This window comes from Salvelinus sp. IW2-2015, linkage group LG13 (genome assembly GCF_002910315.2).
Source record: "Salvelinus sp. IW2-2015 linkage group LG13, ASM291031v2, whole genome shotgun sequence".
Lineage (NCBI taxonomy): Eukaryota > Metazoa > Chordata > Actinopteri > Salmoniformes > Salmonidae > Salvelinus > Salvelinus sp. IW2-2015.
This window is the reverse complement of record NC_036853.1, coordinates 32,437,643-32,455,167: the sequence shown is the minus strand read 5'-3', so window position 1 is coordinate 32,455,167 and position 17,525 is coordinate 32,437,643. Positions and strand designations below refer to the sequence as shown.

The following is a 17,525-nucleotide window of genomic DNA, read 5'->3' as shown; positions in this document are numbered from 1 at the left end:
TTGACCAGGTCCTGCCGTGTAGTTCTGGGCTGATCCCTCACCTTCCTCATGATCATTGATGCCCCACGAGGTGAGATCTTGCATGGAGCCCCAGACCGAGGTGATTGACCGTCAACTTCAATTCTTCCATTTTCTAATAATTGCGCCAACAGTTGTTGCCTTCTCACCAAGCGTGCTTGCCTATTGTCCTGTAGCCCATCCCAGCCTTGTGCAGGTCTACAATTTTATCCCTGATGTCCTTACACAGCTCTCTGGTCTTGGCCATTGTGGAGAGGTTGGAGTCTGTTTGATTGAGTGTGTGGACAGGTGCTTTTTATACAGGTAACGAGTTCAAACAGGTGCAGTTAATACAGGTAATGAGTGGAGAAACAGGAGGGCTTCTTAAAGAAACTAACAGGTCTGTGAGAGCCGGAATTCTTACTGGTTGGTAGGTGATCAAAATACTTACAGTGGGGAAGACAAGTATTTGATACACTGCCGATTTTGCAGGTTTTCCTACTTACAAAGCATGTAGAGGTCTGTAATTTTATCTAGGTACACTTCAACTGTGAGAGACGGAATTCTAAAACAAAAATCCAGAAAATCACATTGATGATTTTTAAATAATTAATTTGCATTTTATTGCATGACATAAGTATTTGATCACCTACCAACCAGTAAGAATTCCGGCCTCACAGACCTGTTAGTTTTTCTTAAGAAGCCCTCCTGTTCTCCACTCATTACCTGTATTAACTGCACCTGTTTGAACTCGTTACCTGTATAAAAGACACCTGTCCACACACTCAATCAAACAGATTCCAACCTCTCCACAATGGCCAAGACCAGAGAGCTGTGTAAGGACATCAGGGATAAATTGTAGACCTGCACAAGGCTGGATGGGCTACAGGACAATAGGCAAGCAGCTTGGTGAGAAGGAAACAACTGTTGGCGCAATTATTAGAAAATGGAAGAAGTTCAAGATGATGGTCAATCACCCTCGGTCTGGGGCTCCATGCAAGATTTCACCTCGTGGGGCATCAATGATCATGAGGAAGGTGAGGGATCAGCCCAGAACTACACGGCAGGACCTGGTCAATGACCTGAAGAGAGCTGGGACCACAGTCTCAAAGAAAACCATTAGTAACACACTACGCCGTCATGGATTAAAATCCTGCAGCGTACGCAAGGTCCCCCTGCTTAAGCCAGTGCATGTCCAGGCCTGTCTGAAGTTTGCCAATGACCATCTGGATGATCCAGAGGAGGAATGGGAGAAGATCATGTGGTCTGATGAGACAAAAATAGAGCTTTTTGGTCTAACTCCACTCACCGTGTTTGGAGGAAGAAGAAGTATGAGTACAACCCCAAGAAACACCATCCCAACCATGAAGCATGGAGGTGGAAACATCATTCTTTGGGGATGCTTTTCTGCAAAGGGGACAGGACGACTGCACCGTATTGAGGGGAGATGGATGGGCCATGTATCGCGAGATCTTGGCCAACAACCTCCTTCCCTCAGTAAGAGCATTGAAGATGGGTCGTGCTGGGGTCTTCCAGCATGACAACGACACGAAGCACACAGCCATGGCAACTAAGGAGTGGCTCCGTAAGAAGCATCTCAAGGTCCTGGAGTGGCCTAGCCAGTCTCCAGACCTGAACCCAATAGAAAATCTTTGGAGGGAGCTGAACGTCCGTATTGCCCAGCGACAGCCCCGAAACCTGAAGGATCTGGAGAAGATCTGTAGGAGGAGTGGGCCAAAATCCCTGCTGCAGTGTGTGCAAACCTAGTCAAGAACTACAGGAAACGTATGATCTCTGTAATTGCAAACAAAGGTTTCTGTACCAAATATTAAGTTCTGCCTTTCTGATGTATCAAATACTTATGTCATGCAATAAAATGCAAATTAATTACTTAAAAGTCATACAATGTGATTTTCTGGATTTTTGTTTTAGATTCCGTCTCTCATAGTTGAAGTGTACCTATGATAAAAATTACAGACCTCTACATGCTTTTAAGTAGGAAAACCTGCAAAATCGGCAGTGTATCAAATACTTGTTCTCCCCACTGTATGTCATGCAATAAATGCAAATAATTTCCTTAAAAATCATACAATGTGATTCCTGGATTTTTGTTTTAGATTCCGTCTCTCACAGTTGAAGTGTACCTATGATAAAAATTACAGACCTCTACATGCTTTGTAAGTAGGAAAACCTGCAAAATCGGCAGTGTATCAAATACTTGTTCTCCCCACTGTATATCTTTATTTAGTCGAATTAGTGATAGCTACTGATGCAGGAAAAAATGGTGGGAAAAAAAAGTTGTGTCTTTTGCTATCGTGGTTAGCTAATGATTACATATTGTGTCTTCCCTGTAAAACACTTAGAAAATCTGAAATATTGTCTGGATTCACAAGATCTGTGTCTTTCGATTGCTGTATGCTGTGTATTTTTCAGAAATGTTTTAGGATGAGTATTTTGGTAATTGACGTCGGTCTCTGTAATTATTCCGGCTGCTTCCAACGCTATTTCAGATTGCAGCTGCAATGTAGAACTGTGATTTATACCTGAAATATGCACATTTTTCAAAAAAAACATATGCTATACCATAAATATGTTATCAGACTGTCATCTTATGAAGTTGTTTCTTGGTTAGTGGCTATATATATCGGTATTTAGTCGAATTAGTGATAGCTACTGATGGAGTAAAAACTGGTGGAGTAAAAAAAGTGGTGTCTTTTGCTAACGTGGTTAGCTAATAGATTTACATATTGTGTCTTCCCTGTAAAACATTTTAAAAATCAGAAATGATGGCTGGATTCACAAGATCTGTATCTTTCATCTGGTGTCTTGGACTTGTGATTTAATGATATTTAGATGCTAGTATTTACTTGTGACGCTATGCTAGGCTATGCTAGTCAGCTTTTTTACTGTGGGGGGTGCTCCCGGATCCGGGATGAGTACCAAGTAAAAGTTAACAAGAAATTTGTGGAGTTGTTGAAAAACAAGTTTTAATGATTCCAACCTAAGTGTATGTAAACTTCCGACTTCAACTGTATTATTCATAGGATTTTCTTCCTTTTTAGCATAATGCTAGATAATAAAGGAAAACGAAAGAAGGGATTTACTCTTTATCTCGAGTGTAGTCTATACACTGATTGACTGGTCTTATGGTTGGCTGTTTCACTATGTTGGATGTTTTCAGTTTTACATAAAGTGCCATCCACTTTGGTACTCAACAAGGCTTTATAGACTATAGCACTGGGTCAAGTCCCAGCATAAAATCCAATCTCCTCTTTCCCTGAGCTACTGAGCACAGAGACAGACCTTATACAGTGCAATTTATTTTTAATACATTTGCAAAAATGTCTAAACCGTTTTTGTTTTGTTTTTATGGGGTATGGTGTTTAGATTGATGAGCAATTGAATTAATTTTAGAATAAGGCTGTAATGTAACAAAATATGGAAAATGTCAAAGTGTCGGAATACTTTCTGAATTCACTGTAGCTGCCAGTCATTTCCACAAGACTGGAGGAGGTCTTGGTCCATAAAATGCTTCCAGGTCAAAGGCCAATAGAACATTTACTGAAAAATTTGCAGTTGTTTTGGTGGCTCATATTTGCCTGACGACTCACACTGAATTTTTCCGCTGCTCTATCGATCACTATATACTTCTGTCTAAATCGTTTGTGGCAACAAGGGGCATTGTACAACACAATGTAATCAGCGATTGGATCGTCTGTAAACAATAAAAGTATCAAAGGCAATGACAAATTTTCTAAGCGTTGCTTTACGCACGTGTGTTCTGGCTCTGGGTCAACCTATCTGTTTCTGGTACCAATCAGACGATCCGAATGTGTTCGCATTCTAGAACGGTCGGGGTGGGAGTCAAATCCAGACTCATTGCAGAGAATAAACAAACATTTGTGGGTGTGGTGTGGCGTTTGGCCCGGAGCAATGAGTCTATGTAGCCAGGCTTGGTTTACATGGTCGAGTCTTGATTTGTTATTATGTGTTAACAATAGACACTTTAGACAGTGAAACTATCAAGCTGACAGTCTACATTTGTCTGTGCTTTTGTGATTTGTCTGCAGGCTTTGACGATTTGCTTTGTGTTGTTTTTCTAATAGCGGTTCAATCGGTGACGTCACTCGCTCTGAGATCTTGAAGTAGTTGTTGGCTTTTGTGGAGCGATGGGTGAAGATGCTTCGTGGCAGTTGTAGATGTGTGCAGAGGGTCCCTGGTTCGAGCCCAGGTAGGTGCGAGGAGAGGGACGGAAGCTATACTGTTACATAAGGATCCAAATAGGCGTGGCACAATTACTGTATAACCGTGTGAACGGTGGTTATGGATGAAGATGGTTAATAAAATATTTTTTGTGTGTTTTTTTTCATTTAATTTGAATTTTTGTGTGGAATGAACAGCTGACTGAAGTTGGGACTGCAGGGCATTCATGCGGTTGAGTCCATTTCTGCGATAACATGGACTCAACGTGATAAAACTTTATAGCTCCTTGCTGAAACAAGCAAGGTGTTCAAATCAAATGCCAGTACATGTGTTTAGCAGACGTTATTACGGGTGTAGTGAAATGCTTGTGTTTCTAGCTCTAACAGTACAGTAATATCTAACAATAATATCTAACAATTTCACATATCAATACACACAAATCAAAAGTAAAGGAATGGAATTAAGAATATGTACATATTTGGGCGAGCAATGTCTGAGCGGCATAGGGTAAGATACAGTAGAATAGGATAGAATACAGTATATACATATGAGATGAGTAATGCAAAATATGTAAACATTATTAATTAAAGTGACTAGTGTTCCATTATTAAAGTGGCCAGTGATTCCAAGTCTATGTATATAGGGCAGCAGCCTCTAAGGTGCTAGTGATGGCTATTTAACATCATTTAACAGTCTGATGGCCTTGAGATAGAAGCTGTTCTTCAGTCTCACGGTCCCAGCTTTGATGCACCTGTACTGATTTCGCCTTCTGGATGATAGCGGGGTGAACAGGCAGTGGCTCAGGTGGTTGTTGTCCTTGATGATCTTTTTGGCCTTCCTATAACATCGGGTGCTGTAGGTGTCCTGTGGGGCAGGTAGTTTGCTCCCGGTGATGCGTTGGGCAGACCACCCTCTGGAGAGCCCTACGGTTGCGGGTGGTGCAGTTGCCGTACTAGGCAGTGATACAGCCCGACAGGATGCCCTCTATTGTGTATCTGCAGTAGTTTGTGAGGGTTTTAGGTGCCAAGCCAAATTTCTTCAGACTCCTGAGGTTGAAGAGGCACTGTTGCTCCTTCTTCACCACACTGTTTATGTGTGTGGACCATTTCAGTTTGTCATTGATGTGTACGCTGAGGAACTTCAAGCTTTCCACCTTCTCCACTGCTGTCCCGTTGATGTGGATAGGGGGGTGCTCCCTCTGCTGTTTCCTGAAGTCCACAATCAGCTCCTTTGTTTTGTTGACGTTGGGTGAGATGTTATTTTCCTGGCACCAAACTCCCAGGGCCCTCACCTCCTCCCTGTAGTCTGTGTCGTCATTGTTGTTAATCAGGCAACTGTTGTGTCGTCTGATGATTGAGTTGGAGGCGTGAGTGGCCACGCAGTCATGGGGGAACAGGGATTACAGGAGGGGGCTGAGCACGCATCCTTGTGGGGCCCCAGTTTTGAGGATCAGCGGGGTGGAGATGTTGTTACCTACCCTCACCACCTGGGAGCGACCCGTCAGGAAGTCCAGGACCCAGTTGCACAGGGCAGGGTTCAGACCCAGGGCCTCAAGCCTAATGATGAGCTTGGAGAGTACTACGGCATTGAATGCTGAGCTATAGTCAATGAACAGCATTCTTACATAGGTATTCCTCTTGTCCAGGTGGGATAGGGCAGTGTGCTGTGCGATGGCGATTGCATCGTCTGTGGCTCTATTGGGGCGGTAAGGAAATTGAAGTGGGTCTAGGGTGTCAGGTAAGGTGGAGGTGATATGATCCTTGACTCGTCTCTCAAAGCACTTCATGATGACAGAAGTGAGTGCTACGTGGCGATAGTAATTTAGTTCAGTTACCTTTGCTTTCTTGGGTACAGGAACAATGGTGGCCATCTTGAAGCATGTGGGAACAGCAGACTGACTGTGTCCGTAAATACTCCAGCCAGCTGGTCTGCGCATGCTCTGAGGACGCAGCTAGGGATGCCGTCTGGGCCGGTAGCCTTGCGAGGGTTAACACGCTTAAATGTCTTACGTCGGCCACAGAGAAGGAGAGTGAGTGTTGAGTGTTTTAGCAGCACGAGTACTACAGTCAATGTGTTGATAGAACTTCGGCAGCCTTTTTCTCAAATTTGCTTTGTTAAAATCCCCAGCTACAATAAATGCAGCCTCAGGATATGTGGTTTCCAATTTACATAGAGTCCAGTGAAGTTCTTTGAGGGCCATCGAGGTATCTGCTTGGGGGGGGGATATACACAGCTGTGACTATAACCGAAGAGAATTCTCTTGGGAGATAATACGGTTGGCAGTTGATTGTAAGGTATTCTAGGTCGGGTGAACAAAAGGACTTGAGTTCCTGTATGTTATCACTATCACACCATGAGGCGTTAATCATGAAACGTACACATCATGAACTGAGAACCAAACTGTCTGGATGGACTCAGACAGTATATCCCGAGAGACGCATGTTTCCATGAAACAGAGTATGTTACAATCACTGATGTCTCTCTGAAAAGAAATCCTCGCCCTGCGCTCATCAACTTTATTATCCAGAGACCGAACATTACCGAGTAATATACTTGGAAGCGGTGGGTGGCCTCCTAAGTCGGACTAGAAGACCATTCCGTGTACCTCTCCTCTGCCGGTGGTGTTTTGGATTGGCCTCTGGAATCAGTTCAATTGCCCTGGGGGGTACGAACAAAGGATCCGATTCGGGAAAGTTGTTTTCCAGCTCGTAGTGCTGGTAGTGCTGGTGAGTTACCTCCGCTCTGATATCCAATAGTTGTTCCCGGCTGTATGTAATAACACAAAAACATTTCTGGCCTACTAATGTAAGAAATAACACATAAAAAAATGAAATACTGCAAAGTTTTTGTTCTGTTTGTTGTATTATGCCATCATTGACTTGAATAGGAATGGCCATTAAATGTTTTTGTGCTTTTAGAACAGTTATTACGGTGACCTAGTCATTTGGCTGGCCAATTACCGTCATCCTAAATTTCATGACCATCGCAGCCCTAGATCCAAAGCCTTAGCAGTTGATACCAATGTATGATATGTTGTCAAAGACATTTGTGAAGTTGTACTAGAACCATTGGATTACCGTGTTTGCACTGTGGTTGAGTTCTGTGTAGCCTATAGGAGGGAACATGATGCCGGAGTTGTTATGGAGGATCAACAGCTATGCATGGTTTGTTGCCACTGATTGATTATCTAAGGGGCCTGCCAATTAGCCACATAAACAATACCGCTCTAAATGTCGCTGCTAACTAAATCTCATTCTGCCAGTTGTCATGAAACATTAAGTTAGGAAAATTGCTGAAGTGAAGTAACACTGTAACACTGAAGTGTTACAGATTGCGTGCTAGAAATATAAAGGTAATTTCCGATTGAGCCAACATATGCAGTGTTTACAGTGAATGCAGTCTCTGAAAATTGCCTTTATAATTCAATCACTCTGTAACACTGAATTTCCACAATACAGACTGAATAGAACCCTAAGACTGCGCCTGAAATGGCACCCAATTCCATATATAGTGCACTTCTATACCTGTGGGCAGGGTTGAGAAGGTTACTTTCTAAATGTAATCAATTACAGTTACTAGTTACCTGTCCAAATTTGTAATCGGTAATGTCATTTTTGGATTACCCAAACTCAGTAACGTAATCTGATTACATTCTGTTACTTTTAGATTACTTTCTCCTTAAGAGTCATTAGAAGAAGACAAAAATGTATGTTATCAATTGAACGACATCTATTACAGGATAAATCAATGTTAAAGTTTACATAGCTGGCCATATATGGATGTTACATTTTACTTTATGGGTTGGTTATGTAGGCTTCTTCTAACCCATCGCTTTCTACTACATATAATAATACGATTAAATTATATCTTTACATTAAAAACCTATCAGAATTCCAGTCATTCCAATAAATGTTATAGCCCTTGATCTTCAAGAATAGTACTTGAAAAGTATAGATAAGCCAAATTGTTTTACCTGAGAATGACCTTAGCCAGCCCTACTCTGTTGTTTATGATTTTGTTGTCATGGAGGACTGATTGGGCTCATTGATTCGAGTTGAAAAATAAATGCTGCGCTCATGAAATGGCATGCTTTGAGCACTACTGAAAAGCGCTATTTACATGTGAAAATTAATGCCATATGCTGCATTTGTTATAGGGCTATTGTTTACCTTTTTGTTGGTGACACTTTGATATCTTGATAGTATGCAGCTGTTTCAACGGCAAATCCACAGATGAAACAATAACAAAACGGTTGCCCCGCCTCTGTTTTGGTAAAAATCTGAGGGATGGGCCTGGAGAAATGTAACCACTCTCAGATTAATAGACAGAGCTATGGATGCAAGGACTGACCATCCATGATATAAACATTATTGTTTGTTTACATTTACAATATTTACAAACATTGGAGTGAAACAAACTTATATTTTGGTTCATGAGGCATTTATAAATTACATTATTCTAGAATCCATGGATATATCATTTATATAATTTATAAGTCCAAAAATGGATGTAGCAACTACAGAGTGCCCCTTTAATTCTATCAAAGGTGTGCAAGTTTGAGCATGTGTCCATTAGGCATATGGATTCATTTTTTTTATCAGCATGACTTGGATTGAGCAATAAAAGCCCCATTTTTATTCCATATGCTTGGATCTGCACTACGAAGCTGTTCAAGAGCAGATTTTTCACTGGCTGTCCACTGGTTTCAAAACAATGATTGATAGGCAGTTTACATTTCTTGAATTCAACCATTGTTGTGTTCAAATACACATTTAGATGTGTGAACAGCCGTCCACAACAACCACAATCCGTAAGGCGCAAATAACTAAATGAGAGAGCAGCAGTGATTCACATCGCTATGTAGATAACAAAAATAAGTGATATCCGTATCGCCGTAGACTACACCGCTGCTTTCATCCTTACCTCCAAGCTTTTATTCAAGTTGGATAATCTTTGGATGCAGTCGCACCATTGGAAGTCATAGCTTGGACTGTAGCCTACAAAAGCCTATTCCTGCTCTTTTCCCACGATCCATCAAACACATTTGGTGTGTCATCAAAGTGGTCTCTGACTTGTGGTCAGACTTGCTCAGGTGGAACAAACTTAAACTTGCACCTTTTTTCAATGCTGATTTGAATGTCATTGTGAAAACAAAGTGTCCAAGAGTTTTTTTCTTAATTTAAAAGTAATCATCGAAGTAATCATCTAGTTCTTCAAAAGTATCTGTAACCCGACGAATTGAGGCTGTTCTGAGGGAAAAAGGGGGTGGAACTCAATATTAGGAACGTGTTCCTAATGTTTTGTGCACTCAGTGGAAGTGTTATACAATTTTCCACTTTTAAACCTCGTCAAGATGGCCTTATAAATGACAGATTAGTCATTGTGTTCGTATAGCCTATATGTTCCCCCTCTTTTTTCAGTTTCTGGAGTGTGAGGAGGTGTTTGTGTCTATTGCCAGTAGTGGAATGTTACACCGGTATCTCGCTGGGGAACAGGTGACAGGGTCTCAAGTGTTGTTCCTTCTATTTCTCTCTCCCCTCACTCTCTCTGATGTCTCTATCTCTGTTTCTTCTTTCGCTCTTTTCTTTATCTCTCTGTCTGTCTATCACTTTGTCTCTTTCTCTCTCTCTTTATATGGCGATTTATACAGTAATTTGGGGTATTATCAACAGTAAAATACTCTGAAATGTTTAACTGCAGCATACTGTAAATGATGGTGCATTGTGGGAAAATGTTGTGGCTGGGGGAAAGAATTGCTGTATTTTGAATGGTACTGTAATTCCACCCCACAGAATACAGTTCCGTATCTTTGGAGCGCCAAAAACCTTTTGACCACTAGTGGGTTCAGGGTATTGTTGTTTCTGTCTCATGAACATATTTTGAGGCGTGCCTTTTCAGAGACTGTATTTGTTGCACCCGTGAGTGATAATTCTGTACCAATTTATCTCCTATATGGTTATAGGTCTCCATTAATTTGTATAAGGAACCGATTGTAGTTACAGCTGTTCTTAAACCTTAAATGGTTGAGCATTTGCCATGTCCTTTAGGTCTGTTTTGCCCAGTAGTTGCTGCCAGTTTGGAAGCCTTTGTTAATTAAGGATCTTACCCTTATTTTCAATTTTTGCCTGAAATGACATACCCAAATCTTAACTGCCTGTAGCTCAGGACCTGAAGCAAGGATATGCATATTCTTGATGCCGTTTGAAAGGAAACACTTTGAAGTTTGTGGAAATTTGAAATAAATGTAGGATAAATGGACAGTACAGTTAGATTAACAATAATGTAAGCTTTCTGCCCATATCAGAAATGTCTGTGTCCTGTGAAATTTTCCTCATGCTAATGCTAATCATATTAGCCTATGTTAGCTCAACTGTCCCCGGGGGGGGGGGGCGGGGCACCGATCCCATAGAGGTTATCAGCTTCTACCCCCCAAGCCATAAGACTGCAGAACAATTAAACAAATGGCCACCTGTACTATTTACATTGACCCCCCCCCCCTAATCATTTCACGGTAAGGTCTACACCTTTATTTGTCACATGCAGTCTAAACGGCGTATGTGACAAATACGATTCTGTTTTTATTTGAACAGTAGTTAAGATGGGGGGAGGTCTGTCCATAATAAGGTGTTGCTCTGCCGTCTTAACAACGCTATAAACAGGGCATGTCCTACAGGTCCTAGTTTTGTGAAGAGGGACTTAGGAAAATTACAATTGTCCCAGAACAGGGCAGCACGGCTGGCCCTTAAATGTGCATGGAGAGCTAACATTAATAATATGCATGTCAATCTCTCTTGGCTCAAAGTAGAGAATAGATTGACTTCATCACTACTTGTATTGACATGTTGAACGCACTGATCTGTCTGTTTAAACTACTAGCACACAGCTCAGACACCCATGCATACCCCACAAGACATGCCACCAGAGGTCACTTCACAGTCCCCAAGTCAAGAACAAACTATGGGAGGCACACAGTACTACATTGAGCCATGACTACATGGAACAATATTTCACATCAAGTAACTAATGCAAACAGTAAAATCATATTAAAAAAACAACAGATAAAAATACACCTTATGGAACAGCAGGGACTGCGAAGAGACACACACACAGGAACAGAAGCGCGTACACACACATGATAACATACGCATTATACACACACATGCACATAGATTTTCTGATGTAGATACGTATGTGGTGTGAGATTTATTGTAATGTTTTTAAGATTGTATATATATCTACCTTAATTTTGCTGGACCCCCCGAAGAATAGGGATCCATAATAAATACAAATACAATTAAAATGCAATTACCAAAGTATTATGTAACAACATGCTAATAAAATGTTGCTCCAAAAGTAATGGCAGTTTTATTACACGGGCACAAAAACAGTTTAATGTTAAGTGTTGACAATGCTAACCGTAACAAAAGTGTAACGGTAACAAAATATGGCTATTAAGTGTTGAAAGCCAACTAAATATCTAAAAACTGCCTTCTGGAATCAACTACAGCCAAGGTAGGTGGAAAATCATGTTAGTTTCTATTCTGAATAAACTACCCCTTTAAATATGTTATAGTGTGTGTTTGAAACCAGAACACTGGACAAAGAAGTTTGAAGTTGTTTTTTACTAAGCATCCAACTTTTTTGTTGTTGTTTGCAAATGGCTTTGAATTTCTCTGCAGTATTTTCAGGTATGATACAATGAATAGCAGCTTTCAACCTTTTCAGTGGCATGTTGAAAGAGTCGTACAGTAGTTGAACATCACCTTATGTATACTTAGCGGTACAACATATCATTCAGGAGAATGGACATTTACAGAATGTTCAGATATACTGTAAGTGTATAGTGTAGATCAATTACGACTGTCAGATAGGTTGTAATAGTATAGGGGTTCTGTTCATTTCTATCTTTAACATGCAGTTCCAGATACAACCCCACCATTAGTTGAAGGCAGCTAATCATATAGTTTATGAAAAGTAGTCACTTCCTGAGATCTGTATTCAAATATTGTTTATAAAGTAGTTGCTTTCTCAGATCTGTATTCTAATAGTTAAATTGTTTTGTTACTTTCGGAGATCTTTATTCAAATAGTTTTAAAAAGTAGTCATTTTTGGGGTATCTGTATTAAAATAGTCATAGTCCCGTCCAAAGTAACAATTTGGTCCCCTACCCCCCCAAAAAAATACTTTACACAAAGCGTAATTGAAACTATAGTTACCCCAGGTCTGGTACTTTCCCTTACTTTCTTTCCCACAATTTCTCCAGCCAAATAGTATCGGGACCTACAGTTCAGAGTATATCAGCTGTGACGCAACCATAATGTCCTCAATGTCAGTTGCATGAAATGTTTTGTTTGTTGTTGATTTCTGACTTACGGTCTGATTGCAGTGTGGACAGACACTGCTTCCCAGTGGCCATAGCAGCACTGCAGATTGTGACCTATAGACTAACTATGATTAGATGTTTGGGTCGTAATGAAGACTCAGAGCGCAGTATCCATGCTGTATGGTTAGTATCTTACTTGTCTCTTTAGGTATGATTTGCGACTTGGATCCATTGACTCAAATCAAGGATGTCTCGTATTTGTTTCCCATGTTCCTTTCCTTGACTAACTGTGTTGTTTGTCCCTGTAGGGGAACCCTCCTCCTGCTCCTGTCAATATGCACATTGTCTGCAGAAGAAGACTACCGAGCACAAGGTAAGCAGCCTCCACCTCCCCATCTCAACTCCATCTCTACATTGTAACAGTCTTCACCAAACCTATGTCTGTCCATTAGCCATTTCTGTTGCCATATATTTTGTTGTCTGTTGTGGATGAGAGAGTGACCTTATCTAGCTATAAAGGGATGTCACTTTACAAAAGCCTGGTTTACGATGGCCTGTTCTTTCTTCCAAATGGGAACAGTTTAGACATTCAAAGTGTTGAGTGTTACATGGCACTTGTGTGGGTGTGATAGGCATGGGTCTTAGTTGGACCAAGTGACATTTCACTTGTTGGCGCCAGGCAGTATCTGAGAGGGAGGGTGAATACTGACTCCTGGTTGTAGGGTGGGAGAATGCCAGCACTTCTAATTTGTTGTTGCCATTGCTTTAGGGTTCAAACTTGCCCAGAGAATGATATTACGTAAAATAAGTGATTTATGACATCACGCTATCATCAAGGACAGGAAATATTCTTTGTTATGTGTTATTATTGGTATGTGGAGCTACTCTCCTCTTCCCATTCTTTTTTAAAACCCTTATTTTTTAAAACCCTTCTTTACATGCTCTTGGTCCTCAGGTCCTAGAATACAGGTAGAGACAGCCCAAATAGCCTCCATTTCTTCCTTCCACTTACTCCTTCATGTTCCTCTCTCTCGCACAAAAGTTCCAAAATAATAAGACATTTCACATATCATATTATGTGCAAATAGTTAAAGTGCTAAAGGGGAAATAAATAGACATGAATATGGGTTGTATTTACAATGGTGTTTGTTCTTCACTGGTTGCCCTTTTCTTGTGGCAACAGGTCACAAATCTTGCTGCTGTGATGGCACACTGTGGTATTTCACCCAATAGATATGGGAGTTTATCACAGCTCCCATATTTCGAATTCTTTGTGGGTCTGTGTAATCTGAGGGAAATATGTGTCTCGAATATGGTCATACATTTGGCAGGAGTTTAGGAAATGCAGCTCAGTTTCCACCTCATTTTGTGTGCAGTGTGTGCATAGCCTGTCTTTTCTTGATAGCCAGGTCTGCCTAAGGTGGCCTTCCTCAATGTTAATTTGTAATATTTTTTTTGTTTTCTCATGATTTGGTTGGGTCTAATTGTGTTGCTGTCCTGGGGCTCTATGGGTCTGTTTGTGTTTGTGAACAGAGCCCCAGGACCATCTTCTTTAGGGGGCTCTTCTCCAGGCTCATCTCTCTGTAGGTGATGGCATTGCTATGAAATGTTTGGGAATCGCTTCCTTTTAGGTGGTGGAGAAATGTAACGTCTCTTTTCTGGATTTTGATCATTAGTGGGTTTTGGCCTAATTCTGCTCTGCATGCATTATTTGGTGTTTTACGTTGTTGTCACGTTCCTGACCTGTTTTCTGTTGTTTTGTATGTGTTAGTCGGTCAGGGCGTGAGTGTGGGTGGGCATTTCTATGTTATGTGTTTCTATGTTGGTAAATGGGTGACCTGATATGGTTCTCAATTAGAGGCAGGTGGTTTTCATCTCCTCTGATTGAGAACCATATTAAGGTAGGTGGTTTCACATTGTTTGTTGGTGGGTAATTGTCTTCCGTGTCTGTATGTATGTTCGTACCACACGGGACTGTAGCGTTGGTTTGTAGTCTGTACCTGTTTCGTGCGTTCTTCGTGTATTTGTAAGTTCTCATGTTTTAGGTCAGTCTACGTCGTTTTGTTGTTTTGTATTTTCCAAGTGTTTTTTCGTGTTCGTCTTCGTCTTTAAATAAATTCATTATGTCATCATACCTCGCTGCACATTGGTCTTCCGATCCCTCTCTCCTCTCCTCGTCCGAGGAGGAGGAAGAACTAGAGTTACGTTACAGGAATCACCCACCCAAAAGATCAAGCAGCGGGGAAAAGGGCAGCGACAGCAGCAGCAGAAATCCAGGACTCCTGGACATGGGAGGAGATTTTGAACGGAGAAGGACCCTGGGCACAGGCTGGGAGTACGCCGCCCCAAAGCTGAGCTGGAGGAAGCGAAAGCTGAGCGGCGGCGATATGAGGAGGCAGCACGGCAGAGCGACAGGTACGAGAGGCAACCCCAGAATTTTTTTGGGTGGGGGCTAGAGAGGATGTGGGCTAAGCCAGGTAGCAGACCTGAGCGCACTCCTCGTGCTTATTATAAGCAACCGCTCACTGGTCAGGCACCGTGTTATGCGGTTAAGCGCACGGTGTCGCCAGTGCGTGCCCATAGCCCGGTGCGCTATAGGGCAGCCCCCCGAAAGTGTCGTGTGAGTGTGGGCATCCAGCCGGGGCGTATCGTGCCTGCTCAGCGCGTCTGGTCTCCGTACGCAGTTTCGGTCCAGGGTATCCTGCGCCGGCTCTGCGTGCTGTGTCTCCGGGCGCTGGAGGGTGCAGTGCGTCCTATGCCTACGCTTCGCTCGTACCGGGCAAATGTGGGAGTGGAGCCTAAGGGAGAGGTGCGCGTAGTAGGCACTAGATCTCCAGTGCTCATCCACAGCCCGGTTCAACCTGTGCTGCACTCTGGAGGGTACGGGCTGGAATAGTACTCCAGCCTGGGGGAGTGGTGCAAAGGCTGCGCACCAGAGCTCCAGTGCTCCCCCACAGCCCGGTCCTTCAGGTGCCTCCTTTTAACATCAAGCCTCCTGTAGGTCTCTCCAGCCTGGTGGGTCCTGTGGCAGCCCACGCACCAGGCTGTCTCTCCGTCTCCTCCCTACAGGTGTGCCCGTCGTCCGCGACTTTCAGAGCCGTCACGGACCAGCCGCGTCCAGCCAGGACCAGCCAGAGCCGTCCAGCCAGGACCAGCCAGAGCCGTCAGCCAGGACCAGCACAGAGCCGTCCAGCCAGGACCAGCCAGAGCCGTCAGCCAGGACCAGCCAGAGCCGTCCAGCCAAGGACGCAGCCAGAGCCGTCCAGCCAGGATCACCAGAGCCGTCCAGCCAGGACCAGCCAGAGCCGTCCAGCCAGGACCAGCCAGAGCCTTCCGCCAGCCAGGATCCGCCAGAGCCTTCGCCAGCCAGGAGCCGCCAGAGCCTTCCGCCAGCCAGGAGCAGCCAGAGCCTCCGCCAGCCAGGAGCCGCCAGAGCCTTCGCCAGCCAGGAGCCGCCAAGCCTTCCGCCAGCCAGGATCCGCCAGAGCCTTCGCAGCCAGGATCCGCAGATTCCGCCAGCCAGGATCCGCCAGAGCTTCCGCCAGCCAGGATCCGCCAGAGCCTTCCGCCAGCCAGGATCCGCCGAGCCAGCCAGCCAGGATCCGCCAGAGCCAGCCAGCCAGGATCCGCCAGAGCAGCCAGCCCGGATCCGCCAGAGCCAGCCAGCCCGGATTCGCCAGCCAGTCCGGAGCGGTCCCAAGTCCGGGGCTGCCCCTAAGTCCAGCGGGACCATGTCTAGGGTTCCCAGTCCAAGGTCGGTGGCGAGGGTCGCCACTTTGAGGAGGCTACGGAAGCTGGGATTGACTATGGTGGGGTGGGGACCTCGTCCAGAGCCTGAGCCACCACCGTGGTCAGATGCCCCCCAGACCCTCCCCTAGACTTTTGGTAGTGCGTCCGGAGTACGCACCTTGAGGGGGGGTTATGTCACGTTCCTGACCTGTTTTCTGTTGTTTTGTATGTGTTAGTCGGTCAGGGCGTGAGTGTGGGTGGCATTTCTATGTTATGTGTTTCTATGTTGGTAAATGGGTGACCTGATATGTGCTCAATTAGAGGCAGGTGGTTTTCATCTCCTCTGATTGAGAACCATATTAAGGTAGGTGGTTTCACATTGTTTGTTGGTGGGTAATTGTCTTCCGTGTCTGTATGTATGTTCGTACCACACGGGACTGTAGCGTTGGTTTGTAGTCTGTACCTGTTTCGTGCCGTTCTTCGGTGTATTTGTAAGTTCTCATGTTTTAGGTCAGTCTACGTCGTTTTGTTGTTTTGTATTTTCCAAGTGTTTTTTCCGTGTTCGTCTTCGTCTTTAAATAAATTCATTAGTCATCAATACCTCGCTGCACATTGGTCTTCCGATCCTCTCTCCTCTCCTCGTCCGAGGAGGAGGAAGAACTAGAGTTACGTTACAGTTGTACACTGAGAATATTTTTGCAGAATCTGCATGCAGAGTCTCAATTTGGTGTTTTGTCCCATTTTGTAAATTCCTTGGGTGGTGAGCAGACCCAGACCTCACAACCATAAAGGGTAATGTTTCTATACTGATTCAAGTATTTTTAGCCAGATCCTAATTGGGATGTTGATTTTTATGTTCCTTTTGATGGCATAGAAGGCCCTTCTTGCCTTGTCTCTCAGATCGTTCACAGCTTTGTGGAAGTTACCTGTGTTTAGGTCGAGGTATGTATAGTTTGTGTGCTCTAGGGCATGTATTCCCAAACTGGGGTACCCCAGGGGTACGCGCAATGTTGTCGGGGTACGCCAAATAAAAATGTGATTCACTTTTTTATTTTTATAACTACATTTTTTTTTTTTTTTTATTCTTCATAGAGACACATCCATAGAGACATACCAGCTCTACTGGTAGTACTGCTGAAATACAGTTGAAGTCGGAGGTTTACATACACATAGGTTGGAGACATTAAAACTCGTTATTCAACCACTCCACTCCATTTCTTGTTAACAAACTATAGTTTTGGCAAGTCGGTTAGGACATTTACTTTGTGAATAA

General features: G+C 43.3%; 1 protein-coding gene across 1 annotated transcript in view; it reads left to right on the top strand.

Annotated features, from left to right (window-relative positions):
- The window catches only part of LOC111971228 (collagen alpha-1(XXIV) chain-like), a 180,747-nt gene that overhangs the window by 15,005 nt on the left and 148,217 nt on the right, over positions 1–17,525 (top strand). The window contains exon 2 of the mRNA XM_070445997.1: positions 12,832–12,896. Coding sequence (XP_070302098.1) covers positions 12,832–12,896 — 65 coding nt within the window. The remainder of the gene's footprint in view (positions 1–12,831; positions 12,897–17,525) is intronic.